The following is a 24,518-nucleotide window of genomic DNA, read 5'->3' on the forward strand; positions in this document are numbered from 1 at the left end:
GGCAAGAATAAAGATGATGGGAGCAATTCTAAAAATAGCCTTCTACTAAATGGAAATTTTCAGATTGTGTGTGGCTGTATGACAGCTTTTTTTATGAGTACAGATGACAAGCTATTAAAATCCTAAATGTGCCACCAGACCAGTTCCAAAAGTTTGCACCCCAATAGTGAAAGAGAATGCAGTATCTTTTAAACCATTTCCCCCTTCATTCTGTTTGTCCCCTTTATTTTCTCTTATTTTCTCATCTTAACCTTTAGCAGGTAGAATCTGTTCAGTGTTACCTTTCTAACAAAAAATCCATTGGAAACCACAGAAAACCTTATCCTGTAAAAGAAAAAAAATAGCAAAGAAAAGCCTTCCCTCTGAGCCAAGGAGCACTGAAAATTTTAGGAAGCACTGTGTATGTACTATTGGGACACGTGGCTAATATGCTAAGCTTGTCTATCAGAAAGGTTGGCAGTTTGGCAGTTTGAATCCCTAGCTCTGCCTAACAGAGTGAGCTCCCGTTACTTGTCCCAGCTTCTCCCAACCTAGCAGTTTGAAAGCATGTAAAAATGCAAGTCGAAAAATAGGTGGGGAAGGTAACAGCCTTCTGTGTGTCTTCGACGTTTAGACATGACCATGGAGACATCTTTGGACAGCGCTGGCTTTTCGGCTTTGAAACGGAAATGAGCACCACCCCCTAGAGTCAGGAACTATGAGCACATATGTGCAAGGGAAACCTTTACCTTTACCATAAATATGTATGTACTGTAAGCACGCAAGTAGGTATGTATATGTGTGTACATATAAATAAAAATGAGAGTAAGTCTATAAAGTAAGCAAACTACCTTGATGATAAGGAGATATGTAACATTGGTTTTATATTCCCTCTTCATTTTTGTTTGTCTCCCTCTCACTTGATCATTAAAAAAGTTTGCTAATATTTTGACATATTTCAAGCAGAGTTGAGGTTCTTACATATTTCTTGTCCTGGGGCTTGCAATTTCCACCGTTGAGTTTTTGATGGAATAGATGCTTCTCTATAAAAAATATTCCATATGACATTGTATTGATTAAAGTATATCATGCTCTAAATGTGGAATATGTTTCACTACTGTACTCCATCAAAATTAGAAATGAAATCTTAAAATATGCTTTTTCTAGATGGAAATACTGAGTGAAGCACAGGTATCTTGCAGCAAAAGCCTAACTAGGTTTGTCAAACTCAAATAATATTTTATTTTGTTTCCTAGTTCAATCACACAGGACAAGGAAGTATCTGCAGTCAAGCCATAATGCTGATTACTGATGGTGCGGTGGACACATATGATGCAATATTTGAAAAATATAATTGGCCGGATAGAAAGGTAAATGTTACAATGCATATCCATGAAATAACTGGATCAAATGTTGATCAAGATTTGCATTGTCACAGATATTTTGTAATGGATGAATCCATATTGTCAGGCATCACTTTGTAAATGAAGTTTTTAAAAAAGTTTTCTAATAATGCTTTTATTATTTCATGGTTTTTTTTTGCCAAACTGTTTAAAAGTGGAATGTTCATTTCCATACTGGATACATTTGGTAAAAGGATATGTTCTAGAAAACATACGAAGCATTCTGACAGTAGGATGTTGAATGGACACAGTAGGGTATTATTGGACATAATACTTTCTGATTTTCAATAGATCAGTTGACAAATAGAACAATTATTACCCTTCCCCAAAAGGTAGAAAAATGTGCATCACAAAATGGTGTGACAGCTAAGATCAATTTGTTTAAATATGGCGATGGCCATTTAGATGAGTCCATTTAAATGGAGTCCATTGGGTGAGTCAATAAAACAAACCTTTAAATATCTTAAATATTCCCTTGACTACAGCCAATGGAAACAAATATTTAAAATTTTATGGAACTTTCATTTAGAGAAATTATGTGGTTGGAAGATAATTTCTTATATAATAATTGGATCTGAGTATTGCAATAGGAGGTTTGACAAAGGTTTGAATTATTAATTGTTAATAACTAGAAAATAAAATAGTACACTCTGGCTATTATGTGTACATAGCATTTCTGAATCATAATTATGTTGCTATTAATTAATAGAAATATTATTAATATTTAAAACAACCAGAGCAAACATAATAATAATAAGATCACACGTACAAGTAAATGATTTGATTTGGATTACTAATCACGTTCTCTAAAAAGAGTCAGAAGGATGATCAGGTGCTATTTAATGCATCATCTAGTTTTCCCCTCTGTTATAGTTTCTTGAGTGCAAAGTTTGATCTGTACATATTTTCTGGGCTTCATTGTTCTATGCCAGGGGTGTCAAACTCGCAGTGCCACGTTATTGTCATGTAACGTATTATGCCTTTGCCCCCCCCTCCCTTTCGCTAAACCAAGGGTGAGCATGGCCAACACGTGACACATCTGGCCCACGGGCCGTGCATTTGACATCCTCGTGCTATACAGTGATTGATGTTTGATTCAAAGAGGTGCTTTTGAGTGCATGGAAGTGCAACTGCAATACTGGTTTGCATCTCACTAGACCAGTTTCATCTGTTTTATCTTGATTTTCACAAATGGAAGGCTGTACATTCTTGGGAAAATTAGATTTCTGACCACATGTATTCCAAATTGGATCTGCAGCATTGCTCAACCCAAGTAGAGAGAACTCTTCAGGATCATTCCTTTAACTGTCTTGAACTTGCCAGAAGCTACCTGTATGCTTAAATATAACATGATTAGCTAAATATATTTAATACATACTATATAAAGACATATAAATTAGCTAATTGCTCTCTGAAAACAGGAAGGGAAATAAACCCTCTACAGTTTAAATTTTCACTTCTTCCTGGCTTTTCCCAAGTTTAACAGATAACTTTACTTTGTATCTTTTACTCTTGTACAAGGTACAACATCATTGGTTATTGATATTAATTGGCATTTCTGCTCCGAAATATCCAGTGTTTCTCCCTCATTGTCATGTATATTTATGGAAACATACTTATGCACATAAAAAGCAGCAGCAACACCAACCCTCCCCCCCCCTCCAATAATTTGATCTCAGACTGTGCACTGATAATATAATTTGGAATTGTGATTAGGAAAATAAGACACGACATATTTTTATTTTCCTTAAATGTTAGGGATTTCTCCACATTGCCAGTGGCATAAACATAGTATGGTAGCTGTAGGACTTCAAACACAATCTGGATAATTAAAACTGGCACATTTCTTCACCTGGCACTGATGCTCTTGACAGTTAGTGGTTTTGTTATTAGCAACTCAATGAAAGCTGTGAAAAGAGAATTCTTGGCTATTTTCTGGTAGGGTATACAGTGAAGATATCACAATCCTTTTATGATTCAAACCGTATTATTTCTATTTACGCTTTTCTTTGTTTTTTATAATACAGCACCATTTCAAAGTAAGGGTTTGGTTTACATAGTTATATTTAAAATTCTATTAAAACTAAAAAAAATGTTTATGGCTCCCCTCACCATAATTAGAATAGTGCTTCACACATGTCATGAATGGGTTGTTCTGTTGCAAGGAGTCCGTTCATATGTAAGCATCATGTGAAAACAAGATCTATTGTACTAATATTTATTGAGCTTGTGTATTGCTATTCTATCTGAAATTGACCGGTATGATTAACAACTTATTTAAAAAGCAATTTAAAATGAGTACTGAGATCAATGAGACCCAGGTTCAAGCCTACATTCAACCATGAAAACTCATGGCTCAGTTATTATTTCCCATATTGCCTTCTCTGCCTGAAAAAAGTTATATTTCTTCTTCTGGATAGCAGCTATTATTAAATTAATCAAGGGCACTTTGTCAGATCCATTTGGCAATCTTTTTATGATTAGCTTTTTTGTCTTTGGGTCTTTGTCTTCCTTAGAAATGCTAATTCGCTGAAGTATTGTTTTCTTTTTTGTGTACAGCAATTCCTGTGCTGAGATTCCATCATTCAGGAACTTACATACATTGAGACCGCTCCATCTTATTCTTTCCATTTTTTAGGCCAACCACAGCTACAACTTGCCACAGCCAACACACCACTTGCAGCTTAGTAACAACTTGCAACTTGCAGCAGGTGACCTCACCACAGCCAACTCGCTGCAAGACAACTCATTGCGGGACAATTTAACAATTCTATTTAATTATTTAAAATAAATAAACATTATTTTAATTTTTGCCATTCACACTTCATTCTGTCCCTCCTTTTGCATTCTTTCTTTCATGATTCTATTCCACCATTTCTTTGATATTAGTGTAACTCTTTTCCTGGAGTCAGCTGTCCTGGGGCAAGATGGCCGTGGCAAGTTGTCATGCAGCGAGTTGGCCGTGGTGAGTTGGCTGTGGCAGATTGGTCATGGCAAGCTGGCTGTGGCAAATTGTCATAGACCTGTCTGCATAGCCCATTTCAGCTTCTCTCCTTCCTTTCATAACAGACATTCTCTCTATGTGGAAAATCATATCTGTGTTCTCCCATAAATTTTCCAATATCTAACCTGCAGAGGATGCAGATTATCATTTCTAAATGCAGTCTTCATGTTTGGAAGATCACACAATTGAATGGCACACTGTGTTTATCTTCTCCCTTCTATCACAGAATTATTCCTTCAGTTGCTCGGGTTGTAATGATTGGCTTTTCTTCTAGCTAAACCCAATATACTGTGGCATTGTTTAACTGCATGGTCTAGTTTTAAGAAAAGTTGTGGAAGAAACTTGGAGAGATACTTTCAAAGAGATGTATCCTCTCCTTCTCATCCTTCTGTGCCTAGATCTTCACCGGAGGAGTGAAGGAGAAGTGTTCCCAGAGGTTGGTTTATTGATAATGCGAATGCTGGTGCGGTCATTTATTTCATTTTCAGAAGGCACCTTTTTTAATTGCACCGGGTCATCTATTTTGGGGTTTGAGCATGCCAGAATTCATTCTTTGTCATGTCATCCTCTTTCCAATGTTATAATCTTCCCTGTTGCAATCTTCTCTTGGCAGTAGAATATAAACAGTTCTCGTCCCATTGTTTGACAATTAGTCATTATACAGTTATGCACAGGGACTGGTAATTAAAAGGGGATTAATCTGATAATATAAAACAGAAATAGAAATTTGCCAGGACTCTTTGATAACAAGATGTTTTTGCTTTCATCTTCCCCCTCTGCAATCCATCTTGCATATCTGATTATTTTTATTTGCACTACCTGTAAATGATCAAGATACATTTATTTCTCTAAACATAGCAAAATTATGCTATATTATGTATAAGCCTCACCCACAAATGGCTGCCAATAGTTCTTGTTGTTAGGAGTTAGTTTTATGTTGTTTATTTTATTGAATATACTTCTATAGGTTAATGACCATGCTAAAGTTCCTGTTTGCCTTATCAAATATTTATATTTGTTGTTGTGTCTTCGACAGTTTGATGGCATTTCATGAGGTATAGACTGGCTTTTTTACCCTATCAGAAAACTTGTTTAAATACCTCATTCTCTCCTTTACAACATACTATAATTTTGATTTTCCATAACTGGCCCTAAAATCTGTTATGAAACAATTTATACTTCAAATTAAACACATCTTGTTTGTATGCAATAACCGTAAAGCACCATGTTTGTTAAACTGAAATGTTACTTCAGTATGTTTCCTGGTTTTAACACAGAGTATTACTTGAATCCATTGCTAGCACTATACAATATAGTTTTTGTTTTTTCACATTGTTGTACAGGATTTAATTCTTGAAAATAGATTTTAAAAAATAAAGATTCACTAGGGTCTATGTGCTGAAATGCAGATTACAATGCTTTGTGATTCTTTTTTTAATCGAAGTATTACCATCTGCTGTTCAACATGTTCCTTAGAAAAACAGACTTGTGAGAACCTAGATAATAAAAATGTAAAGATGTGGTTATATAAAATAGGTCAACTCTATAACAGAACTAACAAAAACAATTCTTAAAAATAGACTCTTTTTGTAGAGAAAAAAAAATCTGTTAATTTGTTTTATCCTAGTTATATTAGTTAGGTGTTTTGTTAGATAGTTAGTTATCAATTTCAACTCCTAATGATCACATGGACAAATGCTTCCAATATATATCTATTCCAAGGTAATTCCTTTCATGCTTCATTTTTAACATTTGTTTAAAAAAACATTTACATTTAATTTATAGACTGCCCAGCTCCCAAACAACTCTGGGTAGCTTAAAACCAGACATTTTTTTCTGCTACATACAGTAATATGTTTAACTTTATGGTTTTATTTATCCTATATATGTAATTTTATTAAATATGCTCTATGACTACATATTGCCTTTTGTTTTGTTTTTATCCTGACTTGTGAGGGAGAATTATATGCTACTCTTGATATGGTTTGATTGGAATGACCTTTAAAATAACCCCCCCCCCCCAAATCTATCCCTCTTAACTTACCTGTTTTCTGCTCCCTGATCTTTGTCAAACATAAACATTTTTCCAGATGTAGCGTCTGCTGTCATCACATGCCCCAAATATGCAGATTTCTATTGTTGATTGTGACTGCAAAGGAGCAGTCAACCTTTATTTGATATTTGATTCTTCCAAGGTACTCTTAGCAACTATATCCAGGTCTATAAGTCCTGTCTGTTTTCTTTTTCTTGTTTATCAGTTTCCAGCCTTCATAACCATACATGATCATTGACGGTCCAGTTCTTTAACTGACTTAATATTTTTTGTCATTGAAATATTTGTTAGCCTTTATGAGCTTGTTTACATTTGTCATTTTCTTCCTTCATAAAATTAATCTTCTCTTTGGTTTACCACATTGTCCACATTATGGTTTTTAATCCGATGGTGGTGCATCACCCAGAATTTCTTTTGATAAGATGGGTGGCTAAAGAAATTTGATTAATAAATAAACTAAATTCTCCATTTTTTCCCCTGAGTCCAGAAAAATAAAAATGTCTATCCCTTTCATTTTTAAAGAATGTTTTCAGCTATACATTCACTATGCATGCTAGTTGATATTAGGTTCTTAATATTAAATGTTATTTTTTCCTATTTTCCTTTTATAATTGATTTTGTCCAATAAAGTGTCATTCTCCAGATGTCGCCAACTGTTCATATTTTGTCTTCCAATTTTCCTTCTAATTGTCATCCCTTTTAGTCCTGCCATTCCTTTAATGTGCAAGCATTTATAAATAGATATTGGGACAATAAGCCTCATTAACTCACTTCCTTTCCTTTTCGGAACTACTCAGCGAGTCCAAATTCAGTTATTTATTGTAAAATTTCCTCAGCAGAGTAATCAGGTATTTGGGCACATCTATTATCTCTTAATATATTCATTATTCTGGCATGCTTTAAATACTTAAAAGCCTTGGTGTAATCAACAAAGCAATGATAAGTCTTTTTCTTAAGTCTCTTAGGAGACAGTGTTTTGCTGTCTCAATTATCCATCTTATTTTGGCCATGTGATCTTTTAACTTTTTCTAAAATATGATTGACCATTTGACCTTTCTTTCTCTTATGTGAGGAATTGACTGCAGTGCTTCAATAAATGCCCGTTCTGTGCAAGTCCCTTACTTGGATAATCTCTATTATCTTGTTCCATATTTATTGACATAATTGATAGCTTCAGGGACGTGAGGTCAGGGGAGGCAGGGGAGGCAGAAACCTCACCGCTCTCATCATGAAAATAAAAAGGGGGGGGAAGGGAAAAGGCGCTGAGGAGCCTTCTGCACAGGTGGTCCGGGAATGTGTGCAGGAGGCTCCTCTAGCCTCAGCCTCCCTCCTGCACATGTGGTCCCATTCCCCACCTTCCTGAGTCAACATGAAGGGGAGCGCGGAGCGTGAGCCGTGGTCCCGTGGAGCGCACTCCGTGGTCCCCTTCATGTTGACTCAGGAATCAGGAAGGAGAGGAATGGGACCACGTGTGCAGGAGGCTGAGGCAGCTTAAGCCTCCTGCACATGTGGTCCCATTCCCTGCCTTCCTGAGTCAACATGAAGGGGACTGCGGCTCGCGCTGATGACGTCACCAGCCTCACCAGCCATAAACCTCACCGCACATCACTGATAGCTTCTTTTGCAGTTTTAAACAGTTCAGTTAGTATCTCAGTCTATTCAGTCATCTCAGTCTACTTTTTTGTTTACTTATTATATGTACTGTCACACTTTCTGGTAGAAGTGTATATTTCTGTTATTTTATTATCTCTTTTATAAAAGATATCAGCACAGTCCACCAAAGTTCTTCCATCCTTCTTTTATGCGATTAGCATCTATTGCACCACTTCCTTGCTTCTTTGTTGTATTTCTACTCTGACTATATTTTTTTCCTGGCATTTTTCTCAATCTACCTTTAATTTTTCATTTCTTGTTTTACTCCTCTACTTGTTGATATTTTTCACTTGAAATATGTTTCTTTATCATTTCTTGCTTAACACAGGAAGATGGCATTTAACAGTCATACTGCTTCTTATTCCCAGTTATTATCTATTCTTGTCTTTCATGCTAATGTAGTTCAAAAGTCAATGTGATCCTTTGCCTTTTCAAATATTGTGAATATCTTTTCCTCTGCTTTGGTTTTCATAATGTCTTTTATCTCTCCCCATAACTTTTCAGATTCTCTTACACATTTGTTAAGAGTATTGAAAATGTCCATTATATTCATCTGCCTGGTACCTATTGTCTTTAATCTTCTAAATTTAACCTAAATATTTGACACTAATAATGCATGATCTATTTGCAATCTGCATCTGAATAATCCAGGTTGACTTGATTGTACTTCTCTATCTATTCTTCCCTTTCTTATAATCTATGTGATTCTAAAGTTGTATCAGTTATGTTCATTAATAGTATCTGCATTTATGCTGCTTAAATCAATATTTGCGAAAGAAAAAATGAAGCATACCTCTGGGTCTCTTGCCCATCTTGAACTATATTATCTTTACGCTTTGTTGCTAATTCTACTCTATAAATGGCAAAAAGTGAAATATTTTATCCTTCCTGTGCAATTCCCCAAAGCATCTGGTTGGTTATTATTAAAACAAAATGTGGGACTTTAAATTGGCCTTTGGTTTGATTTTTGAAGAAACGTGTTATATTCCATTGAACTTACTTTTATATTTCCTCTCCACATTTCAGGACTTTTACACTTCTTGTTTCTCTTATATTGAGCAATGGAAGCCTCATATCCTATCAGGATAACTTCAGTCTTCTTTTATATTTTTGAAAAGTAACTTGGCAAAATGAAAAAGCAAATTCATGGAGAGATATTTTATAGTGCCAGTCAGTTGGACACGGACTGGCAGTAGGATTGGGACTATTAAAAGAAGGGTAGATTTAGGTAAAATTTCATCCAGGAGAGCACATAAATGCATGTTTTAACTAGAATGAACTCAATTGTTTTAAGTCATGTTGGGTTGAGTCAATTCAAGTTCATAATAGTAAAACAACCAGGCATGTATTAGACCAAATGCTAATTTGCATGCCTTGGCTTCACATTACATGCTATCTTTTATGTCTACCTTAACCTTTTTTTCCCCAAAAGAAAGAAAAGGTATTGCTAATTAAACTGACCAATGTGCAGAATCTAATTGACACCATTTGTGACATAATGGTATGACACCTATGTTGTAAATCACAGCAGAAATTGTGTCTTTTATGTGTGAAATTCATTGCCTCAAATTCTGATTAATAGAGGTTTCACTGTATTTTATAAATGTGCTTGTTAATTTTAATTCAGAACAGAAGAATCCCAAGGAACAAGAAGAAGAAATTAAAGTCTATTTGCTTTTATTCTTCTGTGAGAATATCTGTAAAAACAGTTAATCATTTCTTTAAGTAAATGATCATGATAGCTAAATTATGCCAGCTGAAACTTCTGTAACAGAAATAAATGGAATGCTATAAACATTGCCCAAAGATTTAAATACATTTGCTTTCATCAAATTCACACTCCAATAAAAACATTTGTATCTACATCCATGGAAGGAAAAGGGGTATGATTATGGGCCTGGGATTTAGTTGCATACCAAAATTATGCATACACAAAGTCTGGAGCATGGTTTCAAAAACAGACTTAATTTTGTTTTTTGCAGTGGTCCAAATATTAGAAAAGTAGGAAGACTGCTACAGCTTTTGCTAAGTAATAAATATCTAATATCAGCAGTGAATACTACAAAGAGACACTATGCTGCAAACCAACAGGGCACATAGATAGCTTCTACATTTCTTACCAAGCTAGTTTAGTGTTGCAGAAGAACTGCAAAGGTCTGTAGTCTTATCATATAAAAAAGTAAAAGCATATAATATTCTTAGGTTACAGAAAGAGCAGATCAAGAATAGAGCCTAATACCAAAAGAAGCAGTGACTCCTTTATTGGATTTCCCCAAGTGAAGACTGAAGAGTCATCTTGAGGCTTTGAATTTGCATTTCAGCATTAATTTAATGAAAAGAAGGACTAGGAGTCACATGATAGCAGTGTTCCAATATCTCAGGAGTTACCACAGAGAAGAGTGAATCAAGATATTCTCCAAAGCACCTGAGGGCAGGACAAGAAGTAATGGGTGGAAACTAATCAAGGACAGAAACAACCTAGAACTAAGGAGACATTTGCTGACAGAACTATTAATCAGTGGAACAACTTGCCTCCACAAGTTGTGAATGCTCCAATACTGGAAGTTTTTAAGAAGATGTTGGACAACCACTTGTCTGACATGGTAAGATCCCTTCCCAACTCTATTATTCTGTTATTAAACAGAGGGTTGGGCTTGAAAATGTGTAGTTGTATTATATCCCAATAGCATTGACCACTTGGGTCAAAAGCTCATAGCTTTTACCTCCTGGCAGATATATTTTAATTGGTATTTTTGGGGAACCATTTTAAATTTAACTTTTTGGGGTATTTTTAGGGGTCTTTTTAAAGATTGTATTTTAAATACTTTACTTTAATGTACAGTTCTTTTAACCTCCTCCATCTAAGTATCTAAGTAGTTAACTAGTTATGTATTTAAATATTTAAGTATTGATTTATCTATGTATTTTTTTATGTATTGACTGTACACCGCCCCGAGTCCCTTTTGGGAGAAGGGGCGGTTTATAAATATGAATAAAAGTAAAGTAAAGTAAAAAGGGGGGAATCCAAGGGCCATAGTGAGCATGATTCTGAATGTATAGGGCTGTTTTTTATTTGTTTGTTTTTTTAAATCTGTTTTAAACCTCAGTTTTTTTTCTTTTTTAGCAAGCTAAGCAGTTGTTTTGTAAGAGTGACCAAAAGATGGTTCAGTACAGAAAGAGAAGATTTGGGTGCAAAAGGTTGCTCATCCCTGGTTTGGTAGGCTGATTACTTTAAAAAAAAAAGAAACATAACCCTCTGTATACATTTCAGTTAATAAAATATTGAAAGTAAAATGTTTAAACAAACAAACTTGCCATGTGGTGTCACACATTTCACCCAACCCATTTCAAAGCAACTTTGTGACAATTGTTATTTACATTGAGGTTTGGAGTGGATGAGAATGGTAAGAGCAAGATATTTGGTATATCCAGTGTACTAATACTTGGAGATTTCTTTTAGAAAATCCAAACAGATGCTTTGATTGATTTGCCAGTGCTATTGTCAGTTCTTCTTGGATATCAAACTTAGAAGCTGATAATATATAATGATAGCTCTCCAGTTCATCTACAACAGGGGTGTCAAACTCGATTTCTTTTAGGGCCACATCAGGGTTGTGTTTGACCTTTGGGGCTGGAGTGGGTGTGGCCATCTTGATGACACTCATCTTGGGGGTGCCTCCTGTAGCCCTCTGCCAGTAAAAACATAGCTCAGGAGGCCATGCTCATCCCTGGGCCACATTTTCAGCTGTGATGGCCTCATGCAACCCATGCCAGCAAAAATGGGCCTGGGGTGGGCACGCAAGCCCCCCCCCCCGAACTCTGTTTTCGCTGGGAAAGGCACTGCGGGCCAGTCCTTTGCTGTTTCCAGGGTGGATGTGTGGTCCAGATCTTAGCACCTTGAAGGCGTTGAATTTGATACTCCTGATCTATAATGTGTATTTATTTTCATATTTACTTAGCTTCTATGTCACCTATTCCTGAAGGCTCTAGTTGGCTAACAATACCAACATATAAAATAATGCCCTTTGAAACCCAAACCAAGATAAAAATGAAACCAATAGAGGAAAATGAAAATGGGTGAAGTGGGGTGCTCACTGGTTCTGCCTCCTTTTTAGTTCCTTGCCATATTAGGTGAAATAGCTTGAAGTTACAATAAATGATTTTTTGTTGTTGTGTTTAAAAGAAGCTATGAGCACAGAAGTTTTGGTTCTGGAAATAAATTCCTACATTATGAATATGTTCAGAAAAACATTTGTTTTAAAACCTGAAATTTATGCTATTTGTAAGGCTGGCAGAACTTGGAGTTTTAATCAGGTATGTAAAATCATTAAAAAATGTGAAGGCCCTCCTAACGTAACTTCACATAAAAGATGCCCTTTGTCTAGTCTTTTAAAAAACTCTTAAGAAAATTGATTCTTCAAATATAAGAATAACATATTGCCTTGCTTTTCTTATTTATTGTTTGCATAGTTTTAACCCTCTTTATTATTTATTTTTATTTATTTATTTTATTTGTCAATCATTTACAAGATAATAGGTATAAGAATAAACATGAGTATGAATGAAATGGGGACGAATAAATGGGGACAGTAGGACAGGGCCGGTAGGCACCATGGTGCGCTTATGCATGCTCCTTACAGAACTCTTAGGAATGGGGTGAGGTCAATAGTAGACAGTTTAAGGTTAAAGTTATGGGGATTTGAAGATGTAACAACAGAGTCAGGTAGTGCATTCCAGGCATTCACCATTCTGTTACTGAAGTCGTATTTTCTTCAATCAAGTTTGAAGCAGTTTACATTGAGTTTGTATCTGTTGTGTGCTCTTGTATTATTGTGGTTGAAGCTGAAGTAGTCATTGACCGGTAGGACGTTGTAACAGATAATTTTGTGTACTACGCTTAAGTCCAACCATAGGCGGCACACTTTAACTTTTTGAATATTGTAAATATAAGCCTTTTTTCTTTAAACCTTTAGTTCAACCTTCCACAATAAATAGTACTCCTTAGCTGATGGAAGAGTTTCCTTTGTAGGCCAAATCTCATGCCCCTGCTTCTTCTTATCTCTGTTTGCTTCCAACCTGTCATCTTCAAAAAACGCTATGCCACCTCCTCATCCTTTGCAGTTATGTTTAATGAAGTATCTCCTTTTGCTCCATTCTAGAAAAAGGATCACAAAGGGGGGATCAGTTATGACTGATTCATCATGCACAAAACATCAAGAACAAATGCAACATAAATTATTGCATTATCATGGACAGCTATGTGTTTTATTTGTTTCCATTTCTGAGAAAGAACCATACAAAAGTCTGAAATCAAAGGAAAGGGTTGAAACAGAGAAGTAAATTGGCAGTTTAAACTGTCAAGCTATTAGCTTTTTGTAATTAAAGAGTCCAGAGTTCTGGTAACTTTTGTTTTTAAACAAAATTCTCCAGTCGCCATGGCATATTCATATATAGAGAACAGTTATACATATTGTTTTTCCTATTTTCAGAGATCAAACACTTGTTTTCTGTTGTTCCTAAAAATAGTTTCAACTTCCCATTTTTTCATTTCTGTGCAATTTGAAATTTTCTCTTTTTAATGTCTGTTAATTATCTTTTATATTTAGTTTAGCTTACATTGTTTAAGACAATCACTAGGATTTCTTTAATTGCCTTTAACATGGAGATACTTTCTCTTTTCTCTTTCTCTTTTGACATTTATGAATCCTTCAATAGATTAGCAAAAATGCCTGAAGTGTTCATGATAGATAATAAAATATATTGATACTTCAGGCAACAGAATTTCCAATTATGAGCAGTGTGTCAAATATGTCTTCTTAAATTCCATAGGATAAGGATTTTTTTTTTTAGTCTGTGTGAAATTTGACATGTCTCATTTCTTTGTAGTTGGGTGCTAGTAGAATGCCTGAAAATTTGAGAGGGAAAATAGAAAAATTAAAGACAGAAAATTGTAACTAAGGCTGTCATTAAAATGGGTGGTAAAGCAAGCTCCAGGACAAAAAAAAAAGCTAATGGAAGAAACTAAATTAATACAGTTTTAACAAATGAAACAAATCAAATAAAGCTGTCAGTAGCCAAGATGTTTGGTAAAATGAGATTAAATTAACTGTCTTGTGTTTTTCCAGGTTGCTGTGGATGTACCTTTGAAAGGCATTCAGTGATAGATTTGCTGGCTTGTCAAACATAATTTATTATCTATAGAACCCATATTTGACCAGCTTGTTAAGATCTCCTGTATACATCTAAAATTCAATATAGGAATTTGTAAATTATATCTTGAATAGATAACCTGGAAGAACATTTTCTGGATCATGCATATGCATACAAGAATTGCATATATAAACCATTGTATCACCCTTCTATCTCATGTTTTAAAAGTAACATTCTTTGCTCTCCAAGTGAATAGAAGGTTCACAAGAAATAATGCGTAAAGATATGCAACGAGTAAAGATATGCAATCCAGAATTTGCAAAGAGCTCACTGATGACTGCATAGAAAGCACAAAGTGAGAATTTCCTTTGTCACAGCCTACCAAGCAGTGATGGGATTTACCATAAAGTGGCAAGTATTCTATATTGCATTTTTTAAAATTCTAAATCATAGTAGAAGGAAATGCTGGCCACTAAGACCAGCCAAACATCATGATTCTCTGCACTGTATGCACAGCCTATCTGTCACATCTCTGGAGCTCTAGGTTAGTCTGTGAATCTAAAACTTGAAATTTCTACCAGTTTAAATAAGTGTATTTTACTCTTTTCATTTAATTTTCTACACATAACAGGGGTGGGTTGCTGCCGATTTACTACTGGTTCGCAACCGACTCGCAATGTGAGCATGCACTGTTCAATGTCAATTGCTCAGAACAATTTACAGTGAACTGTGCACGCACTGTCACTAAAAACCAAAATGGCGGCAGCTCAGTGGTGGCGAAGGAACCAGTTCGAGGGCATGGCAGGCCTGGGTCGCTGGCGGTTCTGTGACCAGGCCTGAATTCCACTACCGGTTTGGCTGAACCGCGAGCAACCCACCTCTGATACATAACATTTTGTTGTGAATGTCTTTTTCAACAGAAAAGTCAAATTACTGTTAACATTTTGTTGTGCATGTCTTTTTCAACAGTAAAGTCAAACTACAGTGAAACATAAAATGGACTTTTTAAAAATATATACATAAATTAATGAGAAAGTACCTGGTTTTTCTAGAGTTCATTTCAGAGCATTGTAAAAGAGAAACTATTTATGAACCATGAGGGAATCTTAAGTTAAAGTGAGTACTGTATAAAATGGAGCTAACAAACTAACTTTTTCCACTAAGTTATCAGGCTACATTTACCCAAGTAAAATGATACAAGAAACATCTGTTTTTGAACTAAATTGTTTTGTGCTCCAGAATGATTTATTAATGAATTGTTGAGTGGCAAAAGAAACTGTAACTTATTCCCATCTTACTAGTTAATCAAGTGCTAAGAGAACTTTGGTCTCAATAAGACCCCAAAGTTCTAATAGATGTTATGCTAGTATAAATTATTACAGATCTCTGAGGAATACTGCATAATTAAAATTATAGCTGGTGTTCCTGAACTATAAGAGCATATGGCCTCACTGTACTTTCCTTCATTATTTTTACCTATTTTTTCAGAAGATTGGACTTCAGCCACAGCAATATGAATTTGCTTGAAGCTAAATGTCATAATGATCAGGTCTTTGCATATTTATTCAGGTGTAAGTTCCACATTATGCTCAATAGGCCTTGTGCATTTGGACACAGACACAGAGCTTCAGTATTTTCCTTCTTGTATTTGTGTATAAGGCCTTGAAGAATAGCACATTTTCTGAATGTTTTAGACAGAATTCTGAACAACGTTATAAGATTTTTTAAAAGACAGAAAAGGAAGCTACCTTGTGTCAGGAGGACTTAAGGAAAGACTAAAGAAAAGTCTCTATCTGAAATTTAGATATTTCCTAATCTGCCTGAAAATTATAGTCAATGCATCTGAAAAACACTAGGCTGGGGAAAGCTTTTATATTTATTTTACTAATAAGTCATAGGCATTTTTATTCAGTGTCTGTTTCTGCCCTTGATCTCACAAAATGTGAATATTTGACACAGCTTAGGGCTTATCTTATGGTTCACTACTATTTGTAGTGTCCCAACAATAGTGTCCATTCTTTCCTGAACTGAAAGATCTTGCTCACAATTAGTCACAACTTGGTCACTTCCTGATTATTGCACTTGTGCTTGAAGACAGCCAGAAGATACAACTAGAGCACAGTGTTTGAGATTTGCCCTATTACACCCCTGTTATGTGAGCTGCGCTGGCTTCCAGTTTACTTCCTGGTGCAAATCAAAGTGATGGTTATCACTTTTAAAGCCCTACATGACCGCCTATTCCTGAGGTTGTATATGCCAATCAATGGTTTAACAACCAGTTTGCAAGCACCTAAAGCGCTTAGGCAAGCCTAAGCTTTAGGCTTAGCCTAAAGCGCTTGCAAACAGCACTGAAAATGGAGCATTTAGAAGCTCAGCTGCTTACTTTCCAAGTCAGCAACGTACGTATAACAGTGGGGGGGGGGGATCAGCTGTGCCATTCGATTGAGATGAGCTAGAAAGCAGGAAATAAACGACAGGGTAGAGTGAGCCAGGTGGGCAGAGACAACTTATCATCAGTGCTACTGGTTCACCCGGTTCAGTCTGATCCGGCTGAATATCCTACCTGCTGCCAATCCTACCAAAGCAATTAAGGTGGACTTGCTCCATATGTTTGGAGATTAGACCCACTTTATATCCACTGCCACCTTGTGGATCCTTAGAAGCATACATTTTCTATTTCAGTCCCTGCTCTAAGATCCAACAGGCTCCCTTTTAACCTTCAGAAGAGCACTCCAAACCTGGCTCTGCAACGAAGTGCTGGGCTAGGGAGAGATCAGAGTAGGAGTAGAATGTATGGGTTGCATCAGAGAAATGCAGATATTGTGCTAGATTTTTATGTTTTTTTCCATTGTACATATATATTATTTTATTCTTGGTTGTAAGCACCAAGATTTTGGTTTAAGATGATACAATACAATACAATACAATAGTAGCGTTGGAAGGGACCTTGGAGGTCTTCTAGTCCAACCCCCTGCTGATACAATACAATGATGGACTAAACGCTGACCATAGGGGGCGAGCAGTTACCCCCTGTGGAACGGGCGCGCAATTTGGGCGTCCTCCTAGATGTCCGGCTGTCAATGGACGATCATGTGGCAGCCGTGGCAAGGGGGGCGTTCCACCAGGTTCGCCTGGTGCGCCAATTGCGCCCCCTCCTGGACCGGGATGCCCTACGCACGGTCACTCATGCACTGGTGACGTCTCGCCTGGACTACTGTAACGCTCTCTACATGGGGCTTCCCTTGGGATGCGCCCGAAGACTGCAGCTAGTCCAGAACGCAGCCGCGCGGGCGGTCATGGGGAGTACCAGGTACTCCCATGTGACACCGCTCCTGCGTGAGCTGCACTGGCTGCCTGTGGTCTTTCGGGTGCGTTTCAAGGTTTTGACCACCATCTTTAAAGCGCTCCATGGCATAGGGCCCAGTTACCTGCGGGATCGCATCCTCCCACATACATCCCAGCGGCCAATTCGCTCTCACAGAGAGGGGCTTCTCCTGGTGCCGTCCGCTAGGCAATGCCAGCGGGCGGCGCCAAGGAGTAGGGCCTTCTCTGTGATGGGCCCAACCCTCTGGAATGACCTCCCCCCCCGACATCAGAACCACCACCGACTTCCGCTCCTTCCGGCAGAAACTAAAGACTCACCTGTTTCGACTGGCTGGCCTGGCATAATTTCAACGCCTATCTCCTGGCATTTATATTTTACTGGTTTTTAAGGGTATTATTCTAGTCTTAATTTTATTGGGTATTGGGATCTTAATGTCTGTTTATTTTAATTATTTATTAGCAATACAGTCCTGCACATCTTTTATCCTCCTCTTATGCATCTATCCATTTTATATTTGTATATATATATTTTCCATGTAGTAATTTTAATTGTTTTAATTTTGTTCTTTGACATGGACTGTACACCGCCCCGAGTCCCTTTCGGGAGAGGGGGCGGTCTATAAGCGCTAATAAATTGAAATTGAAATTGAAATTAAACAAAAATTTTAAATAATATTTTAAATAAATTACATAATTAAATCTAGTAATTGCCTTTTTCCTCCCTCATTGGGTTCTTTTAGTCTTTTCAGTTGAAGTTTTTTTAGCCAATTGAAGATTTCCCACTTTGGAAAGATCCAATATAATTTGCTTAGTATGCTAATAGATTTTTAAAAAAAACAATTTTAAAAATTTGTTAGATTGTATTGCTGATCTTTTTGTTATATTGTGATTGATTGTATAGAGGATCAGGATTTTATAACTATTTATATTAATAACTTGTGGTAAGTCTTTGAGTTCTTTACAAACTGTTCATAAAATTAATTTTCCATGCCCATATTCAGTTTGGATTTAGGCTGAAAAAGTTTAAGTCTGGTTTGCAAAGAACTCACTAAAAGTCTGTGAGATGCCAGGATATTATTAGACCATGAAGTTTGAAGAAGACCACATATATAGATAATATTATTGTGTATAGCACGTGTGGAATAAATGAAAGAAGGTAAAGATATATTCTCTGTATATGATAAGCGAAGATGTGAGAAACAGCTTTTGAATTTTTAAGTGCAATGTTATAAATACATCAATAAGCATTTTTTGCTTATTTTTTTTATTTGCTTGATTTATACGCCCATCTCACTTTTATGTGTAGGAGGCTGACAATAAAACAACTAATAACACAAAATACATAATATAAAGCAAAAATAAAAGAACATAATAGTCAGGCAAGATCTACCCTATCATTCATACAACCATTAGATGGGATATAACTCATATTCAGGGCCTTAACTTGACCATACAGTCAGGTTTCTAAAGCTTTATGAATGACCATCAAGGACAGGAACAATCTCCATAGGACAGGTGCCATGACTGAAAAAATCTCTCTTTCTGAGCCCCATCAGCTGATATTCCCTAGCTAATTAGACTTGGAACACATCTTTGGATAGGATAGGTAAAAGCAACTGAGGAGAGATGTTCTCGTAAATAACTGGTCATAAGCCATGGTGGGCTTTAAAGTTGACAGCCACCACCCAGATACACACTGGATGTCGGTACCAGTTCATGGAGTAGAGGCATTCCATACATCATTCACTACCCATATTGTTGCATTCAGCACCAGTGAAGTTTTCAAATGCTCTTCATTCTTTAAAGAGTAGGAGAATTCAAGTATGAAATTGACAACTTGCTTTGAAGGATTTTTTTTCCTTGGAATGCACATACTCTGCAGTTTTGTTTTGTTTTTTCAACTGCATGGATCATTTATTAGCTCCTTCATCTTAGAATTTTGGATAAAACTACAAGGCGTTTAAGTCTGGTGCCAGCACTATTATCATTTATGCACCAAAATAGGAGTATAAAATCAGGGCTGCCAAAATTGGAACAAACAGTAGAAAAATAGTTTCATGCTTTCTTTATCGCTTTGTTGCTAATGATCATTATTCATATTAATGGCTGCCACTGAATTTTCTTTAAGAATAAGAAAGAGAATATTTCTAGCATGTTAGTAAAGTGAGAATAGGGTTTGAATAATTTAAATGCATGCCATAGAAATAGCAAAAGATAAAATGATATCGTAAAATTGTCAAAGTATATCTAGTTCTTTGATGTGGGCCTTGTTTCTCTCCCCTCCTCAGAATATAGCCTAGAAATATGCTACCGAATAATATTAATCCTAAATAGATGCAGATTTGTTTATTTTTATTTGGTTTTATTTGTATTCTGCCTTTATTATTTTTACAAATAACTCAAGGCAACAAACATATCCAATACACCATTCTCCTCTTATTTTCCCCATAAGAATAACAAAGTCACCCAGCTGCTCTCATGTTTAAGGAAGGACTTGAACTCGGAGTCTCCTGCTTTCTAACCTGAGACCAGATTGGGTCTCCTCCATATCTCTAGGAGCTATACGCCACATTCAATTAAAATTTATCCTGAAAAAATAGCAAGAAATTATGCTTTCTTATGTTTTATGATACCATTCCTGAGGGTTTGGAACCATATATATATACAAAACTCCAGTAAACAAGATAATTTTTACATACATACACACACACACATATATATTAGAGTTTAAATCTATAGGCATTAAGGATGAAAGGAAGATGAAGTTTTTTAAGAATGAGACCCAGTTTTTAAGATTCTGATATTAACTAGCTCAAATGTAACTTGGTCTTGTTCTTCACAGAGAGAAGTCAAAAACTGTTAATTTTCAACCCTGCCTTCTGTTTCTCTGACAGATTATTTTATCAATACCATTATTCATATATAATTACAACTCTGTAGAAATGCATTTTTCATGAAGTCAGTAGATTGGCTTTGAATGCCAACACAAGTATACTCTATCATATATAAGGTTGGACTGAGCTGTCATGTGGCATAAAGAACAAGTGGCTAAAGTGATTAAATCTGATAAATAACCATTCAGGATGTCCCAAAATGCTTTTTCAAGAGGCAACTGGACTTTCTGATTTTTCTTTGAAGACATTTCACTTTTCATCCAAGAAGCTTCTTCAGCACTGCCTGGGGAATGGAAGGATGTATACTCCTTGCAGACAGCTGGTCATTTGCATTCTTTTAGTCTTAAGGCCACCTGGAGATTCATCTGTGTCATTAGAATCAGCTGGGTGGTGGAAATGGATGTGGAGCCTTCTTGGAACTGTTGAAAGAACCATGTTTAGACTGGAGATAGATGATGTCATATCTCTCCCATCTGTTGAGAGAAGGTTGTTCAATTTCGACATAGACCAAACCAGTGGTCTTCTCTGTCCAAAATGTGGACTTTTCTGTCTGCAAAAGAGTGGCCTTTTAAATGCAGATGGACTGCTGAATCTAGTCCTGATGGGTTTGTTCTCCTATGTTGTGCATGCATTTATGAAGTGGTTGTTTTGTTTCCCCAATGTACAGATCTGGACATGGCTCACTGCATTATACTGCATATACCACGTTGCTCAGTTTGTGTCTGGGTGCTTTATCCTTGTGATGGACAAGCTTCTGCCTTAGTGTATTCTTGGGTTTGAAGCATACATATATGTTGTGTTGGCCAAAGTGCATTTCTGATATTCCTGCAATGTATGGAACGACCAGTTGTCTGGAAGAAGTATAAACCCTTTCATTTCCCACCATCTAGTCAGAGCTAAAGAAGCTTCTTGGATGAGAAGCGAAACGTCACAAAGAAAAACCAGAAAGTCCAGTTGCCTGTTGAAAAAGCACCTTTGGGATAGCCATGACCTGGATGACTGAGAATCTCCATAGACAATTCAGAATCAAGTTACCTATTATTATCACTATTTGATTTTCTTTGCAGTGGAACATTAAACATAAGATGAAGTGAAAAATGTCTACTGAGCCTATCCTGTAGGAAACAGCTCTATGGTTTAATATTTGCTGTATTCTGCACACGTCCATTCCACATACATATTCAAACATCAGACTGTTTTTTTTCTGAATCCATGCTGAATTGCAAAAATCTAAATCAAAGCCTTCTTACTTTGCAGAGATTTTGTTTTAAATGCACAGTTACAATGCACAGTTCTTCCATTAAGATCCTGATCTTGAATAAAGTCTACTCTTAAAAATCAAAGTATTGAAGAAGCTAGCTATTTCTGCCTTCTGTTACTATATAATGTATTTTTTAAACTAAATTAGGCAAACTCTAGCCTCTTGATGGCAGTGCATTTCCTTCTTGAGTTCGTAGGCCTTGTAGAACATTTATGTCTCATTACATCCAGTACTGCGGTTGTGCCCTAATAAATCAGTGGAGTTTTGTGGAGATAGTCTTGACAGTAATGAATCTTTCTGTTGGCGTTTCCACTTCACAGACACAAATAATGAAGCAAAACTGCCCCATCTGGTCACTCAGTAAGAGTCAAATAGCAGCGGGGAGCTATTTTCTCAAGCAAGACAAAGGTCATTTTGCAAAGCAGAAGCAGTGAGCAATCGGAGGCTGGATTGTGAGTGACAGTGCAAAATGAAGCCATTTGGGGGGCTTTTATCATAATTACATTTATTAGCCATGCTGCCTGGTTTCCTGCCTCCCACTCACATTGGCTTTGTGCTATAGTGTCAAGGGCTCGGTTAGTTGGATGCTGTTCTTCAGCTTCCTAATTTAAGCACCTAGAAACAAATAAAACCAGCTCCAATGCTGAAATGCATAACAAAAATCTATCTTGTAACGTATTGCTGGGAAGAGATGGCAGCAAATAATAATGGCTTGGGCAGCAAATAAATGTACAAGTAAATGCAAAAATGACATTAAAGTGAGGGGATTGTTATCAGACAGCTCTTGGGATTGCTCTCTCTCTTTTTTTCCACCTTTGAAGTTACTTAAGATGCACATTAGGGTGGAGCTTAAATGAATCTTACGCAGATGTTTCATCTGTAAATGGTAATTATAAATGATCATACAACCTGAGAATAAACAGTAAATTAATAGGGATCTTAGTTTTGAATCTGCTTTCTGCATTTGAGTTTCATGCCATGGCCCTGCACTTCAAAAAATGAATGAAGAGCAGAATAAGGGAGAAAATTGATTGATATATTGGCTTTAAAACCAATATATTAATTAAAAAGAGTGTTACAACTGCAGGTCTCTTACATTTTTATTTCCTCTCCTTCACAATAAATATACTTTAGAAGCAACTTGTGCAGAGCCTTTTGGCTTCATTCAAAATTTAGGTAGGATAGGCTTGTGGTTTTCATTCTGCTGGTTATTCATCTTTGCTTTGTTCCAAATGTCTAACGCATTCAGAATCCACAGCAAAATTATGATTTTTTTTCAGAGGCTCTCTGACACCTGATTGATTCTGGGCAGCTTACATTTAAAGATAGAAAACAGTAAGAAAAACAATCACTCATATCTATACAAACTAGACCCCATGAACGTAATCAACAGGACTCCCCATGGTCCTGGGAAATTAACCAAGTTTTTAAAGACTTCCAGAGCATCATCAGGGTGGGTGGAAATGAATGTCACTTTTACCCTTGACAATCCATTGCTATTCTATTTGGTATTTCTATATAAGAAGATACTACTTGTGAATTCTGAAATCAAAGGGCTTTGTTGCTTTTGATTTAAAAATTATGGTCAAAGATTATTACATATTACATGCAGATTATTACTGTAGGTCTGAGGAAAAAAAGGGGGAGATCATGGAGAGCAGTTGTGATGGTAAAACTAGAAAAGATAATGTCAACATTAACCTTTCCTTCCTTCCTTTTTAATATGCTGCAGGTCTCACACTAACTGAATATTCTTGACTTTTAACAAATATAAGAGAAGGAATAAAATTTCATTGAATGTCACCTTATCAAATGACATATGTAATTTTATAATTCACAATCAAATAAACCAAACAAGCCCTGGACTGGAAAGTAGAGGAAAGTATGAAAGTAAAGTACAAAAAGACATAAAGGAAAAAGTAAAAGTAGAGGAAAAGGGAAAGGAAAAGAGAAAAGAAGAAGAAGAAAGTACAAAATATAATAGCAGTAAACCCATCCTCACCAAACTTAGTAAGATTTAAGTTAGTTTTGTGTAACTTACTCTATTTTAAAACTTACAGTATATTCCTTGAATGTTAAAACAATGAAAGTACAGATGATATGAGCTTTCAGTTCAATAAGGTAAAGATTCCCCTCACATATGTGCTAGTCATTCCCTACTCTAGGGGGCAGTGCTCATCTCCGTTTCAAAACCGAACAGCCAGCACTGTCCCAAGACGTCTCCGTGGTCATGTGGCCGACATGACTAAATTCCAAAGGAATATTTCAATACACCATCTTATATTTTAAGACAAAACTTAAATTTGTCTGTAGATTTTAATGAAGTACAGATAACATTTAGATCTACATTAATGCTTTCTTTTGAGGTCTGAGAGCAACTCATCATTGTAATCATACTGAAAGAAGTCTCATTTTGGAGAAGAGTCAGGAAGATGACAAACATTGCCTTAAATATCAGAAGAGAAGAAGCATTTCCACCTCATTCCACTAACTCAGACTCATGCTATAAAACCGACACGAAAAAATGTGCTGTGAATAATTTTTTCATCGCAGATTTTTCTAACTGCATTCAAAAAACCTCAGGTTCTTATTTCTACATTCTGAAACATTTTATTCCTGGAGAAGGAAATAATTTCCTTCATGACTGTGTTCACGAGATAGAACAAAACCAAACACAATACACAACAGTACAAACATTTCAGAGACACTAACAAGAACAAATAATAGAGTCAGTGCAGGCTTTACAAACGAGAGAACAAAATCTCCCAAAGGTTTGGTGGCAAAACAGCCTTAAACT

General features: G+C 36.2%; 1 protein-coding gene across 3 annotated transcripts in view; it reads left to right on the forward strand.

Moving 5' to 3' along the window:
- The window catches only part of CACNA2D3 (calcium voltage-gated channel auxiliary subunit alpha2delta 3), a 631,895-nt gene that overhangs the window by 339,301 nt on the left and 268,076 nt on the right, over positions 1–24,518 (forward strand). For all 3 annotated transcript variants that reach the window (XM_081935818.1, XM_081935819.1, XM_081935820.1), the window contains exon 11: positions 1,236–1,349. In XM_081935818.1, coding sequence (XP_081791944.1) covers positions 1,236–1,349 — 114 coding nt within the window. The remainder of the gene's footprint in view (positions 1–1,235; positions 1,350–24,518) is intronic.

This window comes from Natrix helvetica (assembly GCF_964273705.1).
Source record: "Natrix helvetica genome assembly, chromosome: 1".
In the NCBI taxonomy this organism is placed as follows: domain Eukaryota; kingdom Metazoa; phylum Chordata; class Lepidosauria; order Squamata; family Natricidae; genus Natrix; species Natrix helvetica.